Genomic DNA, 21,123 nt, shown 5'->3' on the forward strand with positions numbered 1-21,123 from the left:
TTGAGGCAACCCCTTCCCTTCCACAGAGTTTAGTTTCCTCATTTGTAAAATGAGGACAAACCTAGATGTTTTTGGAAGTCTCTTCCAGTTCTAATTGCCTATGATCACATCTGTTGCAGAGCTTCCTAAAAAGCCTGGAAAAGTGCAACTCTGCCCCCTGGTGGTTTGCAGCTCTCTATTCAAGATGCTATAAATCCCTCATTGGCTTCAAGACCTCCCTACCATTTTGGTTGCTGTACACTGAAGCCTCACTGGATTGCATGGTGGCTTCCCCAAATTCCGTATGCCTTAGGATATGATGCTTGGCACACAGTTTTCCTTTAGTGCTCCTTTTAATGATTTTATTAGTATGGCCACAAGTTTGATGTCTACAGTACATGTTAACATAGCTAAGTATAAATATTTGAAATAAGTGTAGCAAGTTTTAAAATGTCAACTCTGAGTTATCATGCATGTCCCATGCATTTACATCTGCATCTGCAAATTGTACAATTCAATCTGTGCTTATCCTCACTGGGTCTCCCTGTGTGCCTCAGCTAGGGCAGGGCAGGGGCTGTTGTGCGTTTTTTCAGACCCAGATTTTCAAGAGCAACAGTGTTGAACTCTGGCATTCCATGGTGCATGGTGGCAACACTGGGTTTAGCTTTGGTTCAGGTAAAAATGCAGTGACCAACTATTGCATTTGTGTGAGTCACCTGATTCTCCAGGGCCTGGGCTAGCACAAAGGGTATTTTGATATCCCTGTATGAGGCCCCTGGCAGTTTCTGAACCCGTCTCGTCCCAGCGTAAAAGTCTAGAAGTGAGGTTCGCAGTCTTCCACCATGCTGTCAGTGATATAGCTGGAACCAAGATGGGATTCATAGTAACTCTTTTCATCAAAGGTATTAACAGTCCAACCAACAACCTGGATTCCTTTAGCTGACCACTTCTTCAAGTAGGCCCTGGGGAAAGAGGAAAGCCAATCCTGTTAGAATAATAAGCAGCTGTCTCAGGAATCTATAATGGCCACTAAGTATGGTGTTCACTGCATACCAATAGTGCCCAGAGAATGCCTCCTAACTGGCTTCTGCACTGTGATCACAGGGACTGTTCCAAAACCTAGGATGCCATGAACCTCCTCTACACTGTCCCAGCTTAAAATATTTCAGTAGCTCACTAATGATCGCCACCCCCAACTGTCCTTGGCACAGCCACTGAAGGTGTGCCTGACCTGGCCCCGACCTGTCTCCTTGGCTTCATCTCACACCACACTCCCCCTTTCTTTTCTGTGCTGATTAATTTTAAATTAATTGAAAGAATATTAATTTTCTTTCAATTCCTAGAAAGAACCATGCTCCTTCCTGCCAGAGCACATTACATGTATTTTTCTCTCTGATCTGGATTCCTCCCAATTCCCACTCACCCTTCAGATCTTAGCTTAACTGTCACTTCCTTGGGGATGCTGTTTCTGACAACCCAGACCAGATCAGATTATAGTCCATGCACAGTTTTCTCTGACATAGCCTGTATCTTAGTTTTAATTTTATATTGATTGGATTTTTATTTGATTAGCATCTCTCTCTCTCCCACTTGGCTATAAACGTCACAAAGGCAGAGATCATGGCTTTGATTCTTTACCCACTGCATCTTCAGCTTCTCAACATGGAACCTTGCAATAGTGTAGGCACTTACCAAATATTTATTGGACTGAATCATGTATGTCTAAAATAATACTAGACCTACAACTCTAATTAGCTGAAATATACAGATATAGAATTGCCAAAGAAATGATTCCGAGATCGCTAGCAGGTTAGGAAACGGAAATTTTATGGGGAGAGATGGGGGAGTGCCTATAACGTAAGACAGTAGTGGGGAGGTTGGTGCCCACAGGATGTCCTCACTGTGGTTCTGCCCAGGATCCTGTGTTGGCTTTCAAAAAAACCAGTCACAGAAATAAAATCCCTTGCTCAGCATAGTTTCGCAGGTTCATTTTTTTTTCTTCAAAATACACTAAAAAACTGAAAATATGTGATCGACTTGGTCTGAAAACAGTGAAATATGCCTGAACTCTTCCCACCTAAGAAGCAAAATTGGCAATCCAATTTAGAGGCATGGTAAGCTTTGCAGGTCAGAACCAATTCAGGTTGTCTACTCTGTTAATCCTTCCTTTCAAATAAGAGCATTCAGGATGTCTGTCTGGGTAAAATAAAAAACCTTCCAACTTACGGGGATACAAAATCCTTTTGCATGAGGAAAGCTGAAATTCCACACAGGTACCACAAGATATTATGCATGCTCCAATCGAGCAAAATGTCCATCATAACAAATATAAAATGTTTCCAGAAAGTATCATAGCGTGGTTTCCCATCTCCTGTATGGCTTAGGCTCCAAGGTCTGTGAGTTAATGCTGTTATTACATCCCGATCTGTTTGTCTCATCTGAAAAGGAATTTGGGGAAGTAAAATAATGATCATATATAAAGTTGAATACTTATTAGTTTAGATTTAGCCAATGTGCTCAATCAGACAAGGTGGTCATGGTTGGTACCCTGACCTGGTATCTACTAAATAAGTTCTCAATCATAAACCCTTTGAGAAAATAATGTGAAGAATGTAAAGCATTAATATGCAGCACATACGAGAACTTTTTTTTTTTCACAATCCTTAAAAACTGCAATCCTATCTTTAAAATGGAAAAATTAAAACTTCAGGATCAAATTTTAATAATGTCACGAGAATAAACTTTTAATTGGCTATCGACTTAAATCCTGGCCAGAGATAATTAATTAGAACTCAATGAGGATGGAACCAAGGTCAGTTCAAGATGGGCTGTTTAGTTTTGACCCTTTCCAGAGCAAATGGCTGAAGAGTTGTAGGGGTGAGGAGGGGGACGGGGAAGTGAGGTGGGAAGGGAGAGAAGGGATTGTGACGAGAGAATGGGAGAGGACAACAGAGAAATGGAGAGATGCGGGTGGAGTTCCTTCAGTCTCTGCTCTGGGGGAATGTCTTATACATTTTAAAGGACTCTGTGGTCAAGGAAGTTTGGGAAACACTGTTCCAAATGTCTGCAAGCCCCATGACCCTATTCAACTCCATGACAGCTTCTATTGATAGGCTCTATCCTCACTGTAAAAATTTTCAATGTATGCTCTGTTGGTCATTGGTAAAGAATGCTACGGAACCAGCTTGTTATTTTGGAAACTGGTAAATAAAAGGAAAGATAAAGCATTTATTCTGCCTATTTGGTAACTAAATAGTAGAGGAGGAAAAGTTTCTTTTTACAGATCTATTTCAGCTAATGCAAGAAGTAATAGAATTAAAATATCAACATTTTGTAGCTCCCTAGAAAATGGACAGATCTGGCCAATGAGCATCAATAGCAGCTAACAACAACAGGAGTCAACCAGATGTCAAGTGCCTCCTGATGGAAAAACACCCTCATCTCTAGAGTTATCTTGCCAAGAATAACCAACCCTAACCTCATCAAGGCAAGCTTCCAGCTCTTGCTACCAGTTTATAGAAAATAAAGAGAAAAAAGTATTAAACCATATCATGGCATAATCAGCAAAATTTGGACTTGGGTAAACTCTACAAAACAATAATCTGGTTTCTTCAGTAAATACGAAACAAGGACTCCCCCAAAACAAACAAACAAACAAAAAAACAGAGAGAGAGAGACGGAACCTGCAAGTTTTAAGATTTACAGTTGCCAGCAGGGCACAGTGGCTCACACCTGTAATCACTTTGGGAGGCCGAGGCAGGCAGATCACCTGAGGTCAGGAGCTCGAGACGAGCCTGGCCAACATGGCAAAACCCCATCTCTACTAAAATACAAAAAAAATTAGCCAGGCATGGTGGTGTGTGCTTGTAATCCCAGCTACTCAGGAGGCTGAGGCAAGAGAATTGCTTGAACCCGGGAGGCAGAGGTTGCGATGAGCCGAGATCATACCATTGGGCGACAGAGCAGGACTCCGTCTCAAAAACAAACAAACAAAAAAAGATTTATGATTGTAACACGCAGATCTTATTTGGGTCCTATTCAAATGAGCAATTTATGAAAAACAAAAAACCATTTATGACATTTCTGAGACAAGTCAAAATTTATACACTGGATATTTGATGATATGAAGAATTTATTGTTAATAATTTTTAGATGGGATAATGGCATTGTGGCTATGTTTTTAAAAAGGCATCAGTAGGCTGGTTACGGTGGCTCATGCCTGTAATCCCAGCACTTTGAGAGGCTGAGGTGGAAGGATTGCTTAAGCTTAGGAGTTGGAGAACTGCCTGGGTAATACAGGGAGACCCTGTCTCTACAAAAAATAAAAATAAAAAATTAGCTGGGCGTGGTGACGTGCGCCTGTGGTCCCAACTACTTGGAAGGCTGAGGCAGGAGGATCATTTGAGCCTGGAAGGTCAAGAGTGCAGTGAGCTGTGATCACACCACTGCACTCCAGCCTGGGAAACTGAGGGAGAACCCGTCTTTAAAAATAAATAAATAAAATAATAAAATGGCATCACTTTTTAAAGATTCTTACTGCAATTTTATGGATGGAATAAGATTTGCTTCAAAATAACACTGGGGAGGATCAATGGGGTTATGGGTGAAATGAGCTGGATTACAGTTAAGGGGAGGGTGCACTGTACTACTCTATTTTATGCATGCTTTAGATTCTCCATAATTAAGAATTTATTTTATGAAGGTATGTTCTGCTGTTAGTTGGTGAGAAGTGGGGGCTACATAATTCTTTTCTGTTGTGAGAATTTTACCACAGTAATCTGAGTGAGCCTATAAACAACATAAAAGAAGAGGCAAAAGAGGAATAATGGCATTCTGTAAGGAGTATGAGTACATTCCCCTTCTGGAATTTCTCTTGTTAATTTAAAAGAGGAGCTTCTCAACTGTGACCTTGATGCAGTTCACTTTGATAGGCATCTATCCTGTGCTTACACAGCCCATTGCAATTATCTACACCAGCTCACCTATTATGTCCAAGAAAAATCCCGAACGTTACCTTATAGATAACTTCTGGCAAGAAAGAACAGACCACACTATTATTGTACAGTTGAGGAAATTCCATATACATTTTCTTTAGAGCCTCAGTAGCCTGTAAAATAAAGAGATTCATATATTTAAAATTGATTAAAATGTGATAGATAGCCCCAGCCAATAACTATCATAAGTACAACCCTATGGAATAAAACAGAAGTTTACTAGAAATGGAGGTGCTGAAATTATTGGCAGAGTCTATTATCCACTGGGATGCATTTTAAACTCACACCAGCAGCAAACAAGGAAGAAGGTGGAGTACTGCTGCTTTACTCCCTCTGAGGGCCTCACCCCTTTTGTCATACTTTTGAAAAGTATGGTAAGCCGTAGGCCAGATGAGGCCAGAGGCAAAATTTTCCTTGCCTTATACCCTAGTTTAGCCACTATGAAAAGTCCTTTCATACCCACAGCTCTATCACTCTGTGCCTTTTCCAAATGAAACATGAGCCAGCCAGTCTGGGAACTACAGAGGGTAGATTTCTCAGTCCAGGGGACTGAGAGGACGCATTACCCATCACCAATATGGAGGGAGAGGCAATGGGGCAAGGGTAGGAGGGACTGGGAAGAGTTAAGGGGCTCCCAATTCTTCCCAACGTGAACAGAAGTTTCTTTTTATAGTAGTCTAGCTACGAAATGAAGAAGACATGATAGAATTTAAGTATTATTTGGTAACTCCTAGTGAAGTGACCTCAATAGCAGCTAACAACAAGAAAGTCACCAGCCATGTGGGATGCAATGCTGCTGCTGCATAATTCGTGAAACACTGCTAATTTTTGGAATGTCACACATACCCCTAACCAAATATGATGAGCAAAATGCATTCCCCCACCAAAATAAAAAAGAACACGAATTATCCATGTCATGCCTCCTCTTCACTAATGCAACTGAAGGCGAGCTATAGAAAGCTTTTTTTTTTTTTTTTGCTGTTTGAACAAAGACATGCACTGTAAACTCTTCGCGTTTACATTATTTAATTCTCACAACAACCCTATGTGGTAACTGCTTTTAGTATCCCCACTTTACCCATGAAGAAACTGAAGCTCATCAAAGTTAAGGTTATCCTGTAGTAAGAGCTCAGTCAAGGACTGTTGGAGTCCCAAGCCCATGATTTTGGCCACCGTGCTCTACTAGCTCCACTTTGCTGCCTACACTTGTCCCTTTCTACTACCATCTTGGTGAATTAGGTCACTATGTTCTACCCAGTCTTGGCTGAACACCCATGAGCACCCATCCAGAAAACTCAAATAGCTAGATTTTTTTTTAAATGTCTACTTCTTTTTAAAAAGTATTCTAAGAGAAGCCAGGTGTGGTGGCTCACACCAGTAATCCCAGCACTTTGGGAGGCCAAGGTGGGCAGATCACTCAAGGCCAGAAGTTTGAGACCAGCCTGGCCAACACGGCAAAACCCCATCTCTATCAAATATACAAAAATTAGCCGGGTGTGATGGCACATGCCTCTAATCCCAGCTGCCTGGGAGGCTGAGGCAGGAGAATTGCTTGAACCCCGGAGGCAGAGGTTGCAGTGAGCCAAGATCGCACCAATGCACTCCAGCCTAGATGACAGAGTGAGACACTGTCTCAAAAAAAGAAAAAAAAAAAAAAAAAAAAAAAAAAATATATATATATATATATAAAAGAGAATAAGCATGAAAGTCAGTATACCATGGGTGAAATGTAGGACCTATCAGGGTTCCCAAATGTGGGCTGTAACATGTTCCTTGAGCCCACCCTAGACATTTTCAGAATCTCTTCCCTAGGGAGAATGGCCCAGGAATTTGTATTTTAAAATAGGTATTCCAGGTGATTCTAAGGCAGACCGATTGGAAAACCTAGATGTATACAACTATCAGTTTACCAGAATAATAAATTAGTTACCATTCTCTCCCTTCTTCAAAAATAGGAGTTAACTGTAATAAAATTAGAGTGTATACTTAGGCTCCACATTTCAGGTTTTTTTTTTTTGAGATGGAGTCTCGCTCTGTCACCCAGGCTGGAGTACCACTGGCGCAATCTTGGCTCACTGCAACCTCCGTCTTCCTGGTTCAAGTGATTCTCCTGCCTCAGCCTCCCGAGTAGCTGGGATTACAGGTGCCCGCCACCACGTCCAGCTAATTTTTGTATTTTTAGTGGAGATGGGGTTTCGCCATGTTGGCCAGGCTGGTCTCGAACTCCTGACCTCAGGTGATCCACCCGCCTCGGCCTCCCAAAGTGCTGGGATTACAGGCGTGAGCCACCGCACCCGGCCATTTTGGGTTTTAACAACTGGTTTCAATGATATCATGGGATTAATAAAAAAAAAATGGCATCATCAGAATTCTCAACCAGTAGATGGCCATTACTGATTATTAATATTGCTAGGGGAAAAATACTCAAGTTGCCCAAATGGGGAAAAAAGTACTTGCACTTGAAAAGCTGGTTATAAGAGAACAAATATAATCAGAATCATATCTTCCCACTGATTTTCACTGTAATAATATGTTCTTATGAATAAAAGTGCAGGCCCTAAAATTTAAGCAAAATTTTATCTAGGAATGTTAAACACATTTGAAGAAAATAAATGATTTTCTGTTAAAAGTATAACTGCTAAAATCAATGAATAAAAAAACTATACATAAGGGATATAAATTATACAAAGGGATAAATCTATGTAAAAGGTATATGTTCTGTTAACTATTAGAAGCTTTTAATATAGGAATTCTCTTTAAATGCAGTCCATAGTTGTCCATATAAGGCCCTTAACTTTAAAGCTAGATAAAATTGGTCTTGTGTACAACTTCGGAATTCCTTTTTTTTCAAGTAACTCAAGGTTACTTGAGTGGTTTTTTTCTAGAAGTGCCTTTTTTACTGTTTACTTAATATCTTTTGTAAATGCTTTATGTAAATAATAGAAACTTGACTCTTCCATTTTGTGCTGGTTATTGAATATCAGAAGTTTTGTAAAGGTTCTATAAAAGGTTAAAAAGTTCCATAATGTACTGTTTCCTTAAATGATATAGATTCCTGCATTGTACACTTCCATTAAACAAATATAATTTATAAAGATAAGTTTTAAAAAGAATAAATAACAAAATACATGTAACTTCGGAAATGACTGTCAATGAAATAAGATGTCTTTTTAACAAAGTGAAGTCCACAGTTTAAACTGTACCTTGTTTGCGTGGCCTTTGACATCAAAGAAGATTGTGAGGTTATGATTTAGGCACTCTGCAATGGCTTCCCTCAGGGTAGGGATCTTTTCATCAGGGAAATCATTCCTGTAAGAGAAGAGAAAATACGTTGTAGGAAAACAGAGAAACAGATAAACTGTATTGCAACAAACATTTTGCAAATGTCTCTCAATCAAAAGGAAAGAGTGTTTTCTCCAACTTCCTTTCTTTGACCATAACAAAGTCCACGATAATTTACTGTAAGATTTTTTTTTTTTTTTTGAGACGGAGTCTTGCTCTGTTGCCCAGGCTGGAGTGCAGTGGTGTAATCTCAGCTCACTGGAACCACCAACTCCAGGGTTCAAGCAATTTTCCCGCCCCAGCCTCCCGAGTAGCTAGGACTACAGGCGTGTAACACCACACCTGGCTAATTTTTTGTATTTTTAGTAGTGGCGGGGTTTCACCATGTTGGCCAGGCTGGTCTTGAACTCCTGACCTCAAGTGATCTACCTGCCTTGGCCTCCCAAAGTGCTAGGATTACAGGTGTGAGCCACCGCGCCTGTCCTACTGTAATAATTTGAACCAAATTATAGATATTCTTTTTTCCACATTTTTATTACTATACACTTAGACATATTTTTGTGATATGCGCATAATGTATAATGATGAAATCAGGGTATTTAGGATGTCCATCACCCCAAATATTTATCATTTCTTTGTGTTAGGACATCCAAATCTCCTAGCTATTTTGAAATATACAACAGACTGTTAACTATAATCACCCTACTATGTTATTGAACACTAGAATTTATACCTTCTATCTAACTGTATGTTTGTACTCATTAACCAAATTCTCTTTATTCTCCTCTTCCCCCAACCCTATACCCTTCCCAGCCTCTGGTAACTATCATTCTCCTCTCTACCTCCATGAGATCAACTTTTTTAGCTCCCATATATGAGTGACAACATGTAATATTTGCCTTTCTGCGCCTGGCTTATCTTATTTCATTTAACATAATACCTTCAGTTCCATCCATGTTGCTGCAAATGACAGGATATCATCCTTTTTTATGGCTACATAGTATTCCATTGAGTATATTTACCACAGTTTCTTTATCCATTCATCCACTGATGAACACTTAGGTTGATTCTATATCTTGGCTATTGTGAATAGTTTTGCAATAAACATGGGGGTGCAAGTATGCCTTTGATACACTAGTTTCCTTTCCTTTGGATAGATACCAACTAGTGGGATTACTGGATTGTATGGTAGTTCTATATTTTTAGTTTTTTGAGAAACCTCCATACTGTTTTCCATAATGGCTGTACTAATTTACATTCCCACCAACAGAATATAAGAGTTCCTTTTGCTCTGTATCCTTGCCAGCATCTGGTATTTTAAAAATCTCTTAAATAATGGCCATTCTAACTAGATAAGATGGTATTTCATTGTGGTTTTGATTTGCATTTCCCTACTAATTTGTGGTGTTTTTTCATGCCTGTTGGCCATTTGTGTGTCCTCTTTTGAAAAATGTCTATTCAAATTAGGATTTGAATAGATGTTTTTAATGGGATTATTATTGTTTTTGCTGTTGAGTTCCTTGTATATTCTGGATATTAGTTACTTGTCTGTTGAATAGTTTGCAAATATTTTCTCCTATTCAACAGGTTTTCTTTTTACTCTGTTGATTGTTTCCTTTGCTGTGCAGAAGCTTTTTAGTTTAATATAGTCGCATTTGCCTGTTTTTGTTGCCTGTGCTTTTGAGGTCTTAGCCATAAAATCTTTGCCAAGACCAAAGTCCCAGAGCATTTCCCCTATGTTTTCTTCTAGTAGTTTTATAGTTTCTGGTCTTCAATTTAAACTTTTAATCCATTTTGTGTTGATTTTCTAAATATAGTGAGAGATAGGGGTCTAGTTTCATTATCCTGCATATGGATATCCAGTTTACCCAGTACCAGTTATTGAAGAGAGTGTCCTTTCCCCCACTGTATGTTCTTGGTGCCTTCATGGAAAATCAGTTGGCTGTAAATATGTGGATTTATTTCTTGGTTCTCTATTGTATTCCATTGGTCTATGTATCTGTTGTGTGTCTGTGTGTGTGTATGTGTGTGTGTGTGTCAGTTTTTATACCAATACCATGCTGTTTTGGTTACTGTGGCTTTGTAGTATATCTTGAAGTGAGGTAGTGTGATACATCCAGCTTTGTCCTTTTTGCTCAGTATTGCTTTAGCTATTTGGGCTTCTTTATGGTTCCATATGAATTTTAGGGTTGTTGCTTTTCTATTTCTCTGAAGAATGTCTTTGATATTTTGATAGGGATTGCACTGAATTGTAAATTATTTTGAGTAGAATGGTCACTTTAGGAATATTAATTCTTCTGATCCATGAGCATAGGATATCTTTCCATTTGTGTCCTCTTTAATTTTTCTCATCAGTGTTTTGTAGTTTTCCTTGTAGAGCTCTTTCACCTCTTTGGTTATATTTATCCCTAGGTATTTTATTGTTTTTTTTGGTAGCTATGTAAATGGGATTGCTTTCTTGATTTCTTTTACAGCTAGTTCATTATTTATGTATAGACATGCTACTGATTTTTGTACATTTATTTTATATCCTGCAATTTTACTAAATTTGTTTATCAGTTCTAACAGTTTTTTGGTGAAGTCTTTAGGTTTTTCTACATACAAAATCATGTTGTCAGCAAAGAGGGGTAATCTGACTTCCTCCTTTTCCAATTTGGATGCCTTTTATTTCTTTCTCTTTCCTGATTGCTCTGGCTAGTCAATTATTCCATATTTAGCAAAATTGATATGAAGGTCAAAAGAATCATGGAGGAAGTAATTAACCATATTATCCAGAGTTTGCTGTACTTGGGACTGATAAAACTGAAAGTATCCAGTAAGTACAGACTAAATGCAATCATAAACTTCCCTTTTATTGCATGAGACTTTCAAACATGCTATGGTTGCTTTTAACCACAAGTAGGTTGGGCTGTAATTGTGTAAGAAGCAACAAGTAAATGGTTTGCATGAGCACTTTTAGAAAGGTTAAGACAACTGGACCACATGGTGGTGCCCAAGACATTTTTAATTCATATCCTGGTGACCAGTGAGCATTGAAAACCCAAGACTTGTAAGATGAGAAGAAATGAAGCACACACATACCTGAGCACAGAGATTAGAGACTGACTGTCTTTGGTTTCTTACATTGTATAATGGATGTTATTTTTCTGTTTTTTGTTTTGTTTTGTTTTGATTTGTTTTCCTTCTCTGGTAATTCTGTGCTTCTGATACTAGCTCTAAATTGGGGTTCCCACCTCCTCCTCCTTGGGTTCAATTAATTTGTTAGAGTGGCTTGTGGAACTCAAATAAACATGTTTACAGGTTTATTATAAAGGATGTTATACAGGATACAGATGAAGAGATGCGTAGGGTGAGGTATGGGGAAAGGGGCATAGAGCTTCCATTGCCCTTTCTGGGTGCTCCATCATTCAGGAACCTCCATATGTTCAAATACAGATATTCTTGACCAAAGACCAGCAACAACAACAAAAATCATTTAATTTTTAAGAAATCACTGAATTTCTATTGAATTAATAACATTATTAATAACCCTACTCCCCAAAGGGCAGAGTATATGCCACCTTTGGAAAACTCAGAGACTTAACTTTCAGATTGTAATTTCCCTAATAGAACCCTATGCAGGAGGAATTCTTAGGAATACATAAATCTGTTAACTGTATTGTGTATTTATTTAAGTGCAACTGTTTAAAATAAATAATTTTCTAAGATATAATATTCTGATAAAGAAAATGAAAACTAAGTGCTTGATACAAAAGAAATTAGCTTTTCTCTCATAATAAAATTATTATTTAACTTAATGCTAATTCAACTGCATTATTTCAACTGTAAGATCATGCTTTAAAAGAACGGTAAGGGTAGGCCAGGTACAGTGGGCTCATGCCTGTAATTTCAGCACTTTGGGAAGCCGAGGTGGGCGGATCACCTGAGGTCAGGAGTTCAAGACCAGCCTGGCCAACATGGCGAAACCCTGTTTCTACTAAAAATGCAAAAATTAGCCGGGTGTGGTGGCACGTGCCTGTAATCCCAGCTACTCCGGAGGCTGAGGCAGGAGAATCACTTGAACCCGGGAGGTGGAGGTTGCAGCGAGCCAAGATCATGCCATTGTACTCCATCCTGGGCAACAAGAGCAAAACTCCATCTCAAAAAAAAAAAAAAAATTGATAAGGATAATTTAAACACTACAGGCAATTATCCCCGCCATTCTAATCAATTTCTATTCCCTGACAGTGAAAGATGGGAGACCTGAATTTGTTGTTCCTTTGGCTGATCTTAGTTTCCTCCTTACCCTCCTCTCAGGACAAGCATCTCATCACACTGAGCGTAATTCTAGAGAAAATATCTATTTTTTCCCACAACATGATCCGTAAACACAAGCTAATTACTTCATTTAGTGTTCAATCATAGAAAACACACTCTGTTCCAATAGTGGAGCGAAGACTGGTTGTGTTAAAGATATTGGGATAATATGTTGCCTTTGCTATGATGTCTTCTTAAGGGATTTTTTGAAAATCACAATTTTTTTTCCTACGATGCACAAATTCCAGAGAAATGGACTCAATGCTCCCTTAAAGGATTTTTAAGGGTACTGATGACCCTAAACATTTTTGCTTTAAGTATTAACTTTGAACCTGACATTTTATTAGCTGCAATGTCATTATAATATTAAAACCAGCCTTCCCCTTGCATAAGCAGAGCAATACAATATCTGATGACAGTCAAGAACAATTCTAGCAATTTGGACTCATAATTCTCAAGTGTTACCAATATTCTTTTCTGCCTACAGTATGATTTCCTTCGGCTGACTAATGTTTTTCAGATCCTAGGAAAATAGGTCTGGATCATCTTTTAGGAAAAAGTATAACTGTTGGGTCAAATACTTAATTTTCCAAGAGAATCGATCATTGTCTGGATAATTGATATTACATGAATAACCAGTGAGCACACACTTTTCAGTACTGCAAAGATGACAAGCAGAGAGGAATTTAAATAACCACATTCCAAAGTACAGTATATTACTCAGCATACCAATTCCAAGGGTGTTTACAGCTGTAAGTGGGGAAGAGGATGTAGGTTCTGTGGTCATGTAAGTTTGAGAAAAGCTAAGTTACAAGTAAGAATCAGCTGATGTAGACTGTTTATCCACAACTGAAGTATTCAGAGTACACTGTTTGATCTTATTTGAACCCTGTTTTTGTGGAACATCTTGTAAGATTAGCTCTGGTGTACATACTTTGGAAGCTATGTTTACACTCTACCAGGAAGGAATTAAATTAGACACTGATTTGCTCTTACAGGGTTGAAAGACACTGGGGGCAGCTAAAAACAGCATGATTTGGACTAAAACTTGGGATAGATTCTAGTTTTGGCTTCTTTATGAACTAGTTATTTGCCCTTGAGTAAATAATTTAACTTTTCTGGGATTATCTCTAAAGGCAAGATTGATCTAGATGTATAGTATCCTACATGGTAGCCACACATGGCTATTTCAGTTTAAATTTACATTTAAATTAAAAATTCACTTCCTCGTGTCACTAGCCACATATCAAGTGCTCAATAGCCACAGGTACCTACCATATTACACAGTGCAGATATAAAATATTTCCATCATTGCAGAAAGTTCTACTGCAAAGCGCTATTCTAGATGATTTCTAGGATACTCTCTATTCCTACAATTCTGTGATTCCTCACAAGTTTGTTATGAGGATCAGAAGAATTAAATGGGTTAAGTTAAAATGTGATATTATAATGTTACTCGAAGCTTTTAATGAATGTATAATTTGCTTCTTGGTACACCTGAAGGCAAGAAGATTGCCAAGCAATGGCTTTCGGCCTCATGATTCTATAATGACTAGACAGTATTATCTTGAGAATAATTCTGAAGCCAAATTTAGCCTCAGTGGGAAAGATTAAAAACATAATGCCTAATTTCTGTTGTTCCTGGCACTTGCTCATTACTTAGGAGACCTATATACAGTTCAAAACAAAAAAGACAACTCTCCTGGGGCAGATGTAATTAGAAGGCACCAGTGTCTGTCATTTCCAATAAAAGCTAAAAGAAAGATCTGTTTAACTGACAATAAACTACTTACCTGAGTCTGTGGTTTGCTGCAGGATTCAGCTTCCTAATTTGTTCAAACGTCAAATCACACAATCGACCAGTCCCATCAGTCGTCCTATCTACTGTGTTGTCGTGCATTAAGACAGGAATCCCGTCAGAAGTAAACTCAATGTCCAACTCCACGCCTGTTGCTCCATTCTTAGCTGCCTTAACAAAAACAACAACAATATTACTGTCAAATGGCCACAAACATTATTTTGCATCTAACCACCCAAAAGACCAGCAGGGCTAGCTAAGACAGCTGTTCTTTTTGATTCATTTTCCTTCCACTTCCCCCACCAAACAGCAATCCTGACCTGTTTCTGTTTTCTGTGTATATAACCTTACTTCAATTCCTAACTGATGGATTCCTTAAAAACTTTAAAAAATTTTTCCCACTCTTCTTACTTTCACAGTGGAAGACTAGGAGACTTCAGGAACTTACGTTTTCTCTGGATGTTTAACTATATGGGTCATCAATGGCTTATGAATACTTAGACAATTCCACTGTTTACCTACACTCTTTGTTGGTACAGCAGTTCTGATGATCACCCTATGGTTGCTGATTAGTCAGATATTTCACTACTTTGGCATAAATGAGTCAGGTTTTTGTTGGTTTAATTCCACCCTCTACCACAAAGACACCACGCCTGCTTCTAGGACATATCACATTTTGTTTATGTAAGTGGCACTGGCTGTTGGCCAATAAGTTGTTAAGCTTGATGAGATAGATTAGAATTTATCTAAAAAGATAATTTGGACCTTAAATTACACGAGCCATGCTCCTCTGGAGACACACTATTTAATGTTTGCTTCCTTATCACAATAAAGATGTGAAATGCTCATTATGATCAAGATTTCTTTCTTTTTTTTGGAGACAGGATCTGGTTCTGTTGCCCAGGCTAGAGCGCAGTAGTATGATCTCGGCTCACTAAAACCTCCGCCTCCTGGGCTTAAGCCATTCTCCCATCTCAGCCTCCCAAGTAGCCGGGACTACCGGCATGTGCCACCATGCCCAGCTAATTTTTGTATTTTTTGTAGAGATGGGGTTTCACCATGTTGCCCAGGCTGGTCTTGAACTCCTGAGATCAAGCAATCCTCCTGCCTCAGCCTCCCAAAGTGCTGGGATTACAGGTGTGAGGAGCCACTGTGCCCAGCCATGATCAAGATTTTTAATTTTTTAAAAAATATTTTAAGTCATGGTCTATTGCAAACATCTACAGTAAAAAAGATTTAACATATGTGAATGTTTTGACCTAATTTCCTCAATCTCTTTCTGCACTAAACAACAACAACAACAACAAAACTATTATTTATTGAGCCTTTTCTATTTGCCAGGCACTCTTCTAAGTGCTTTAAATGTATTAACTCATTTGATCCTCACAACCCTGAAGCAGGTACTATTAATATTCTCATTTAACAGATAAGAAAACTGAGACAAAGAAAGAGTAGGAAACTTGCCCAGAGCTGCACAAGCTAGGATGCAGTAGAATTTGCACTCTTATCCGCTTCAGTTTTACTATCAACACTATAGATACAGCTGAAATTCTCCCTTTCATTCTCCTCCTTTCCTCTCTGGAGGTAATTACTGTCTTAAAGGTGGTGTATATCATTCTCATGCCACTCCCTTACAGGTTTTTACTTAAGTACCCATAAACAATACAGAGCACTGTGCTAGTGAATAGTTAAGATTTCAATAAATGTTAGCCATTGTTATTTATTATGTCCTTTTAAACACATCTTTAAAGGTAATATAGTCAAATTTACCAATAATGTCCTTTATGGGTGGAGATTTTTCTGCCTTATTTAAATCTTTTTCTTTTCCCATGTGATACAGATGTACAACTATTTTGGAAAAACACATCACATTTTCCCTCTGCTCTCACAACAATCAACCCTGACTTCTGTGACCAAAAATGTGGGGGGTTTTCCCCACCAATAAGTAGTGGACACCAGCTGGGTATCCTCTGACTCAATTCTGACACTATCTACCTGGAGATAGTGTCAGATCATAGGTTGAGGGCTTGGTCCCCAAGACTGCACCCCACCCTCCTCCAGACACAAATAGCAAGCTGGGGCCTCTGGAACTTCTGACCAATTGGCTTCAAGTCCTCTTAGGTTTATTTTAGTTTTTATTTTTTTAATTCCTGTTAGGTTTTTATGGAAGCTTCATGATGTCAGCATTCCTTCCCCCAGGATATAGGGTGGGGTCCCTCTCTGAGGAGGGTCTTAAGACTAACAATTTGAAAGACAGGGAAAGATTCCAGTCCTGCCTTGGGGTAGGTGAAAGGAGGGCAGGAGAAGGTTGGAGAGATTCTGTTTCCTGAGGCCAGCTCCTAAGGCCTAGGATGCCTAACAAAAGACTGTAGCAAGGGCTGAGAGTTATGAGCCAGGAACCATGGATGAAAACTTATATATGTGTGTATATGTGCATATATATACATACTTCATAGATTACAATATAGTGTAAACATAACTTTTATATGCACTGGGAAATCAAAAAATTTGTGACTCCCTTTATTACAACATTTGCTTTATTGACTATTTACTCAGGTCTGGAACTGAACTTGCAATATCTCCTATATATATACTAATATGTGAATTAGAACCAGGGGTTCATCTTTTTATCTCAATTACTGGAATAACATAGAAGTACTGGTAAAGTTGGCCAGGCAGTGGCTCATGCCTGTAATCCCAGCACTTTGGGAGGCTGAGGCGGGCGGATCACCTGAGGTTGGGAGTTCGAGACTAGCCTGATCAGCATGGCAAAACCCGGTCTCTACTAAAAAAAATACAAAAGTAGCTGGGCATGGTGGCGCATGCCTGTAATCCCAGCTAGTCAGGAGGCTGAGGCAGGAGAACTGCTTGAACCCAGGAGGCAGAGGTTGCAGTGAGCCGAGATTACGCCATTGAACTGGGCAAGAACAGTGAAACTCCGTCTCAAAAAAAACCAAAAAACGAAACAAAACAAAACAAAAAAACAAAACAAAAAAAAACCCATAAATTTAAAAATATAATAAAAAATAAAAGTATAAATCTGGAGCCGGGCACGGTGGCTCATGCCTGTAATCCCAGCACTTTGGGAGGCCAAGGCGGGCAGATCACTGGAAGTCAGGAATTTGAGACCAGCCTGGCCAACATAGTGAAACCCTCCCTCTACTAAAAATAACAAAAATTAGCCGGATGTGGTGGTGGGCACCTGTAATCCCAGCTACTTGGGAGGCTGAGGCAGGAGAATCACTTGAACCTGGGATACAGAGGTTGCAGTGAGCCGAGGTCGCGCCAATGCACTGTAGCCTGGGCGACAGTGAGACTCCGTTTAAAAAAAAAGAAAAAGAAAAAAGAAAATAAAAGGAAATGAGGGAGGCCAGGTGTGATGGCTCATGCCTGTAATCCTAGTACCTTGGGAGTCTGAGGCGGGTGGATCACTTTGAGGCCAGGAGTTTGAGACCAGTCTGGCCAACATAGCAGAACCCCATCTCTACTAAAAATACAAAAATTAGTTGGGCGTGGTGGCACACGCCTGTAATCCCAGCTACTACGGAGGCTGAGGCACGAGAATCGCTTGAACACGGGAGGCAGGGGTTGCAGTTTGTGGAGATTGCACCACTGCCCTCCAGCCTGGGCAAAAGAAAAGAGTAAGACTCTGTAAAGTAAAAAAAAAAAAAAAAAAAAAAAAAAAAGAAGAAGAAGGAAGGAAGGAGTGAGAGAAAAAAGAAAAGAAAGAGAATCAGATATATTTACACAGATGCAAAAGTGCCTAATCCACTGAAAAGCCCTCTCAGTATGTTATCATTATTATGAAGCCAGGAGAATGCCAAGACCTGGGAGGTATCAAAAGTTTCAGGAGTGCCTTGTGAAAAGGAGGGGGCAGAAACTGATATGAGTCCAGCTGCCAGGGTTGTGCGAGTGCGAATGTGTGTGTCTGGGGAAAAGGTGATCAGGAAATGACTCAAGTGATTTAGAAGACAAGCAAACGTATGTCCTGTGAAGGGTGATCTATTTAGACTAACCTCAATTACTGACCAAGACCCTATTTGACCTGACCCATTTTCTACTTCATTCACACACCAGTCTTTGTTCTGTTCCTTGAAGTCAGGCCACACACTGCCTCTTCTGTTACCTGAACACCCCTATATTATTCCCATCTCAGGACCTTCTGCACCTGCCTGGCTGCTTATAATTCCGGTTTCTGTTCAAATGTTGCTTCTTCGGAGACGATTTCTCTTGACTATTCCATCTAAATAAAACAGCGTAACTCTTCCCCTCGAGTTCCCCCGATTTCTTCATTGCACCTATCACAATCTTAAAGTTATCTCATTTATGTGTTTACTTGTTTAAGGCTTGCCTCCCGCACTCCGATGTACACTCTGTAAACCAGGGACACTTTTGACCTTGTTCCTGGCTGTAACCTCAGCGTCAGGCGCACAGAAACTATATACAAATCTGCTGTCTTCTGTAAATATAAAACCTCAAGTCCGGAGATCCCTAGACACTGGGAGGGATCAAGGGCCAGGAGTGTGCCTTGTGGACGAAAGAGGAAGTGGGAAGGCCGTCCTGAGAAGATCGGGGAACCCTGGGAAGGAAAAGTAGAAGTCCGAGCTCTCGGGAGGACCGAGGGGCGCGACCGTGGGGGTCTCACCTGCCGAATGGCCGCCAGCGTGTTCTCGGGCGCGTCGTGGCTGCCACCGCGGTGGGCGATGGCAGAAATGCGGTCCCGGGGCTTGAGCACCTGCAGGGCCCTGCAAGAGGGCACCGGCTCAAAGCTGAAGGCGCGCAGCAGAACGAAGAGGCTGCCGGTGAGGAGGCAGGCATTGACCGGGCTCCGCGTCACCAGCAGCAGCACCAGCAGCAGGAAGGAGAAAGGGCCCAGGAGGCCGCCCTGGTCCTCCCACAGCCACATGCCGGCGCCCGCACCGGCACGGACGGGAGTCCCGGACCCGCCGGGCTCCTGGGGCAGTAGAGCGAGAAGCGAGGGGGAGGGTCCAAGGCACCGGCAGCAGCAGGAACCCTCTGAGGGGACCAGCGCCGCACAATGGCGGCAGCGGACACATCCAGAGAAGGAGTCGGCCGCCCAGCCAATCAGGGATCGGGATTCGCAGCGCCAGTGGGCGGAGCCGCTCCATGGCAACGGGGGCGGGCCCAGGCCCCAGGCCCCAGACTCACGTTCCAAACCCAAGGTGGGTTAGGGTTTTCCGGGGTCTGAACTTCAACCTGGGCGTTCAGACTCCTAGGCGAAAAAAGGAGGGATAAGAACCGTCCTAAAGCTGTAGGACTGGAAGGGATTTTAGTGACTCCTTTATCTGCCGTTGAGGAAACTGAATTCCAGGGAACTTGGAGAGGCAGGATGCTTAGACTATCAATTCAATTCAATTCAATTCAGTTCAGTTCAGTTCAATTCAAGATGTGCCAAATACCGGTCCAGGTGCTCTGGACACAGTTGAACAGGACCTACGGGGTTTTTGCTCTTATGGGACTCACATTCTTGTGGGAGGAAATAAAAGTTAGCAAGTACACCTAACGTTTACAGAGCACTTACCATGTCCCAGGTACTTGGCGAGCAAACGCTTTATATGCTTATCTCATTCTCAATACAGCCTAACAGTTACTATCTCAGGAGACTGATTTCAATCGACTTTATTTTCCAGATTCTGGGGGACTGGAAGAGCCTAGCAAAGAAGGCACAATCGGATTATAAAACTGGAAGGGGTTTTAAGGATTCCCTCATTTCATAGATGAGGAAACTGAGGATAGGTGAATTAAGCAGTTAATGGCAGGGTGGGGACTGACATAAAGTCCTCCCCAGTGATTTGTGACATTTTCACTCCTCCTCCCCCAATCTTACTTCTGCTAAGGGCTTTTGTACCAGGCACTGTGCAAAGAGTTACCTCAACTGTGCCTCACAACCACCCTTGTGATAGGCACTTTTAAAATCCCCATTTTACATATGCAAAAACAGGCACTGGAAGGAGGGTAAGAGAGATAGACCGTAAAACCGAGTTAGGGAATGAAAAGGGGCCCCTGGACATATTTTGGAAGACTGGTAACATTTTTATGTAGAGAACTTTGCAAAAATATTCAGGGATTTTTCTGTTACCTTTTTTCCTTTAGTGTGTTTTCCCACTGATTTGCAAAGGGGATAGATGTCTTAAGCCTTCCAGCTGGCATCTAGGATTCAGACTTTTTTTTTTTTTTTTTCCTTTCAGGCAGTCTCACTCTATCGCTCAGGTTGGAATGCAGTGGTGCAATCATGGCTCACTGCAACGTCGACCTCCTGGGCTCAAGCGATCTTCCGACCTCAGCCTCCCGAGTAGCTGGGACCACAGGCTTGCGCCACCCCACCCGGCTAACGTTTAAAATTTTTGTAGAGATGCCGTCTCCCTTTGTTGCCCAGGCTGATCTCGAACTCTTGGACTCAAGCGATCCTCCCGCCTCGGCTTCCAAAATGTTGGAATTATAGGCGTAAGCCATCACGTCCGGTGGGTTCAGCCAGTTTTTACCTACAAGAAAATATTTTGGTGAATGATACATGTTTTCTAACGGCTGCATAGAAAGGGGTTATCTTTATACAGATAAGAAAAAAATGGCAACTTCAAGGAACACTTCAGGGGGCTTCAGACCCTGAGGGGTGTTCCTATTCTACTAAATAAGTAAATTTATTAATAAATTCTAGTCTCTAGCTTGCAATGAAGACTACGTTTCCCGGCGTGCAGCGTGCTGGCTGTTAAGCATTACGTCCTCCATCGCGGGCGCGCAATGCACCTCGGGGAT

General features: G+C 40.7%; 1 protein-coding gene across 2 annotated transcripts; it reads right to left on the minus strand.

The window, feature by feature from the left end:
• Positions 1-313: 313 nt before the first annotated feature.
• On the minus strand, positions 314-21,118 carry GDE1 (glycerophosphodiester phosphodiesterase 1). Of its 2 annotated transcripts, XM_002826193.6 has the most exons (7): positions 20,450-21,118; positions 18,995-20,021; positions 14,345-14,520; positions 8,177-8,282; positions 4,994-5,086; positions 2,206-2,417; positions 314-941 (listed from the first exon to the last, which is right to left on the minus strand). In XM_002826193.6, the coding sequence occupies exons 2-7, from the start codon at positions 19,253-19,255 to the stop codon at positions 794-796; spliced, it is 996 nt and encodes a 331-aa protein (XP_002826239.1). In that variant the 5' UTR covers positions 19,256-20,021; positions 20,450-21,118; the 3' UTR covers positions 314-793. The 2 variants fall into 2 exon arrangements, with proteins under 2 accessions (XP_002826239.1, XP_024097162.1); XM_024241394.3 differs by lacking the exon at positions 20,450-21,118 and having other exon boundaries at positions 14,345-14,516; positions 18,995-19,014.
• Positions 21,119-21,123: the final 5 nt, after the last annotated feature.

Source organism: Pongo abelii, chromosome 18 (genome assembly GCF_028885655.2).
Source record: "Pongo abelii isolate AG06213 chromosome 18, NHGRI_mPonAbe1-v2.0_pri, whole genome shotgun sequence".
Lineage (NCBI taxonomy): Eukaryota > Metazoa > Chordata > Mammalia > Primates > Hominidae > Pongo > Pongo abelii.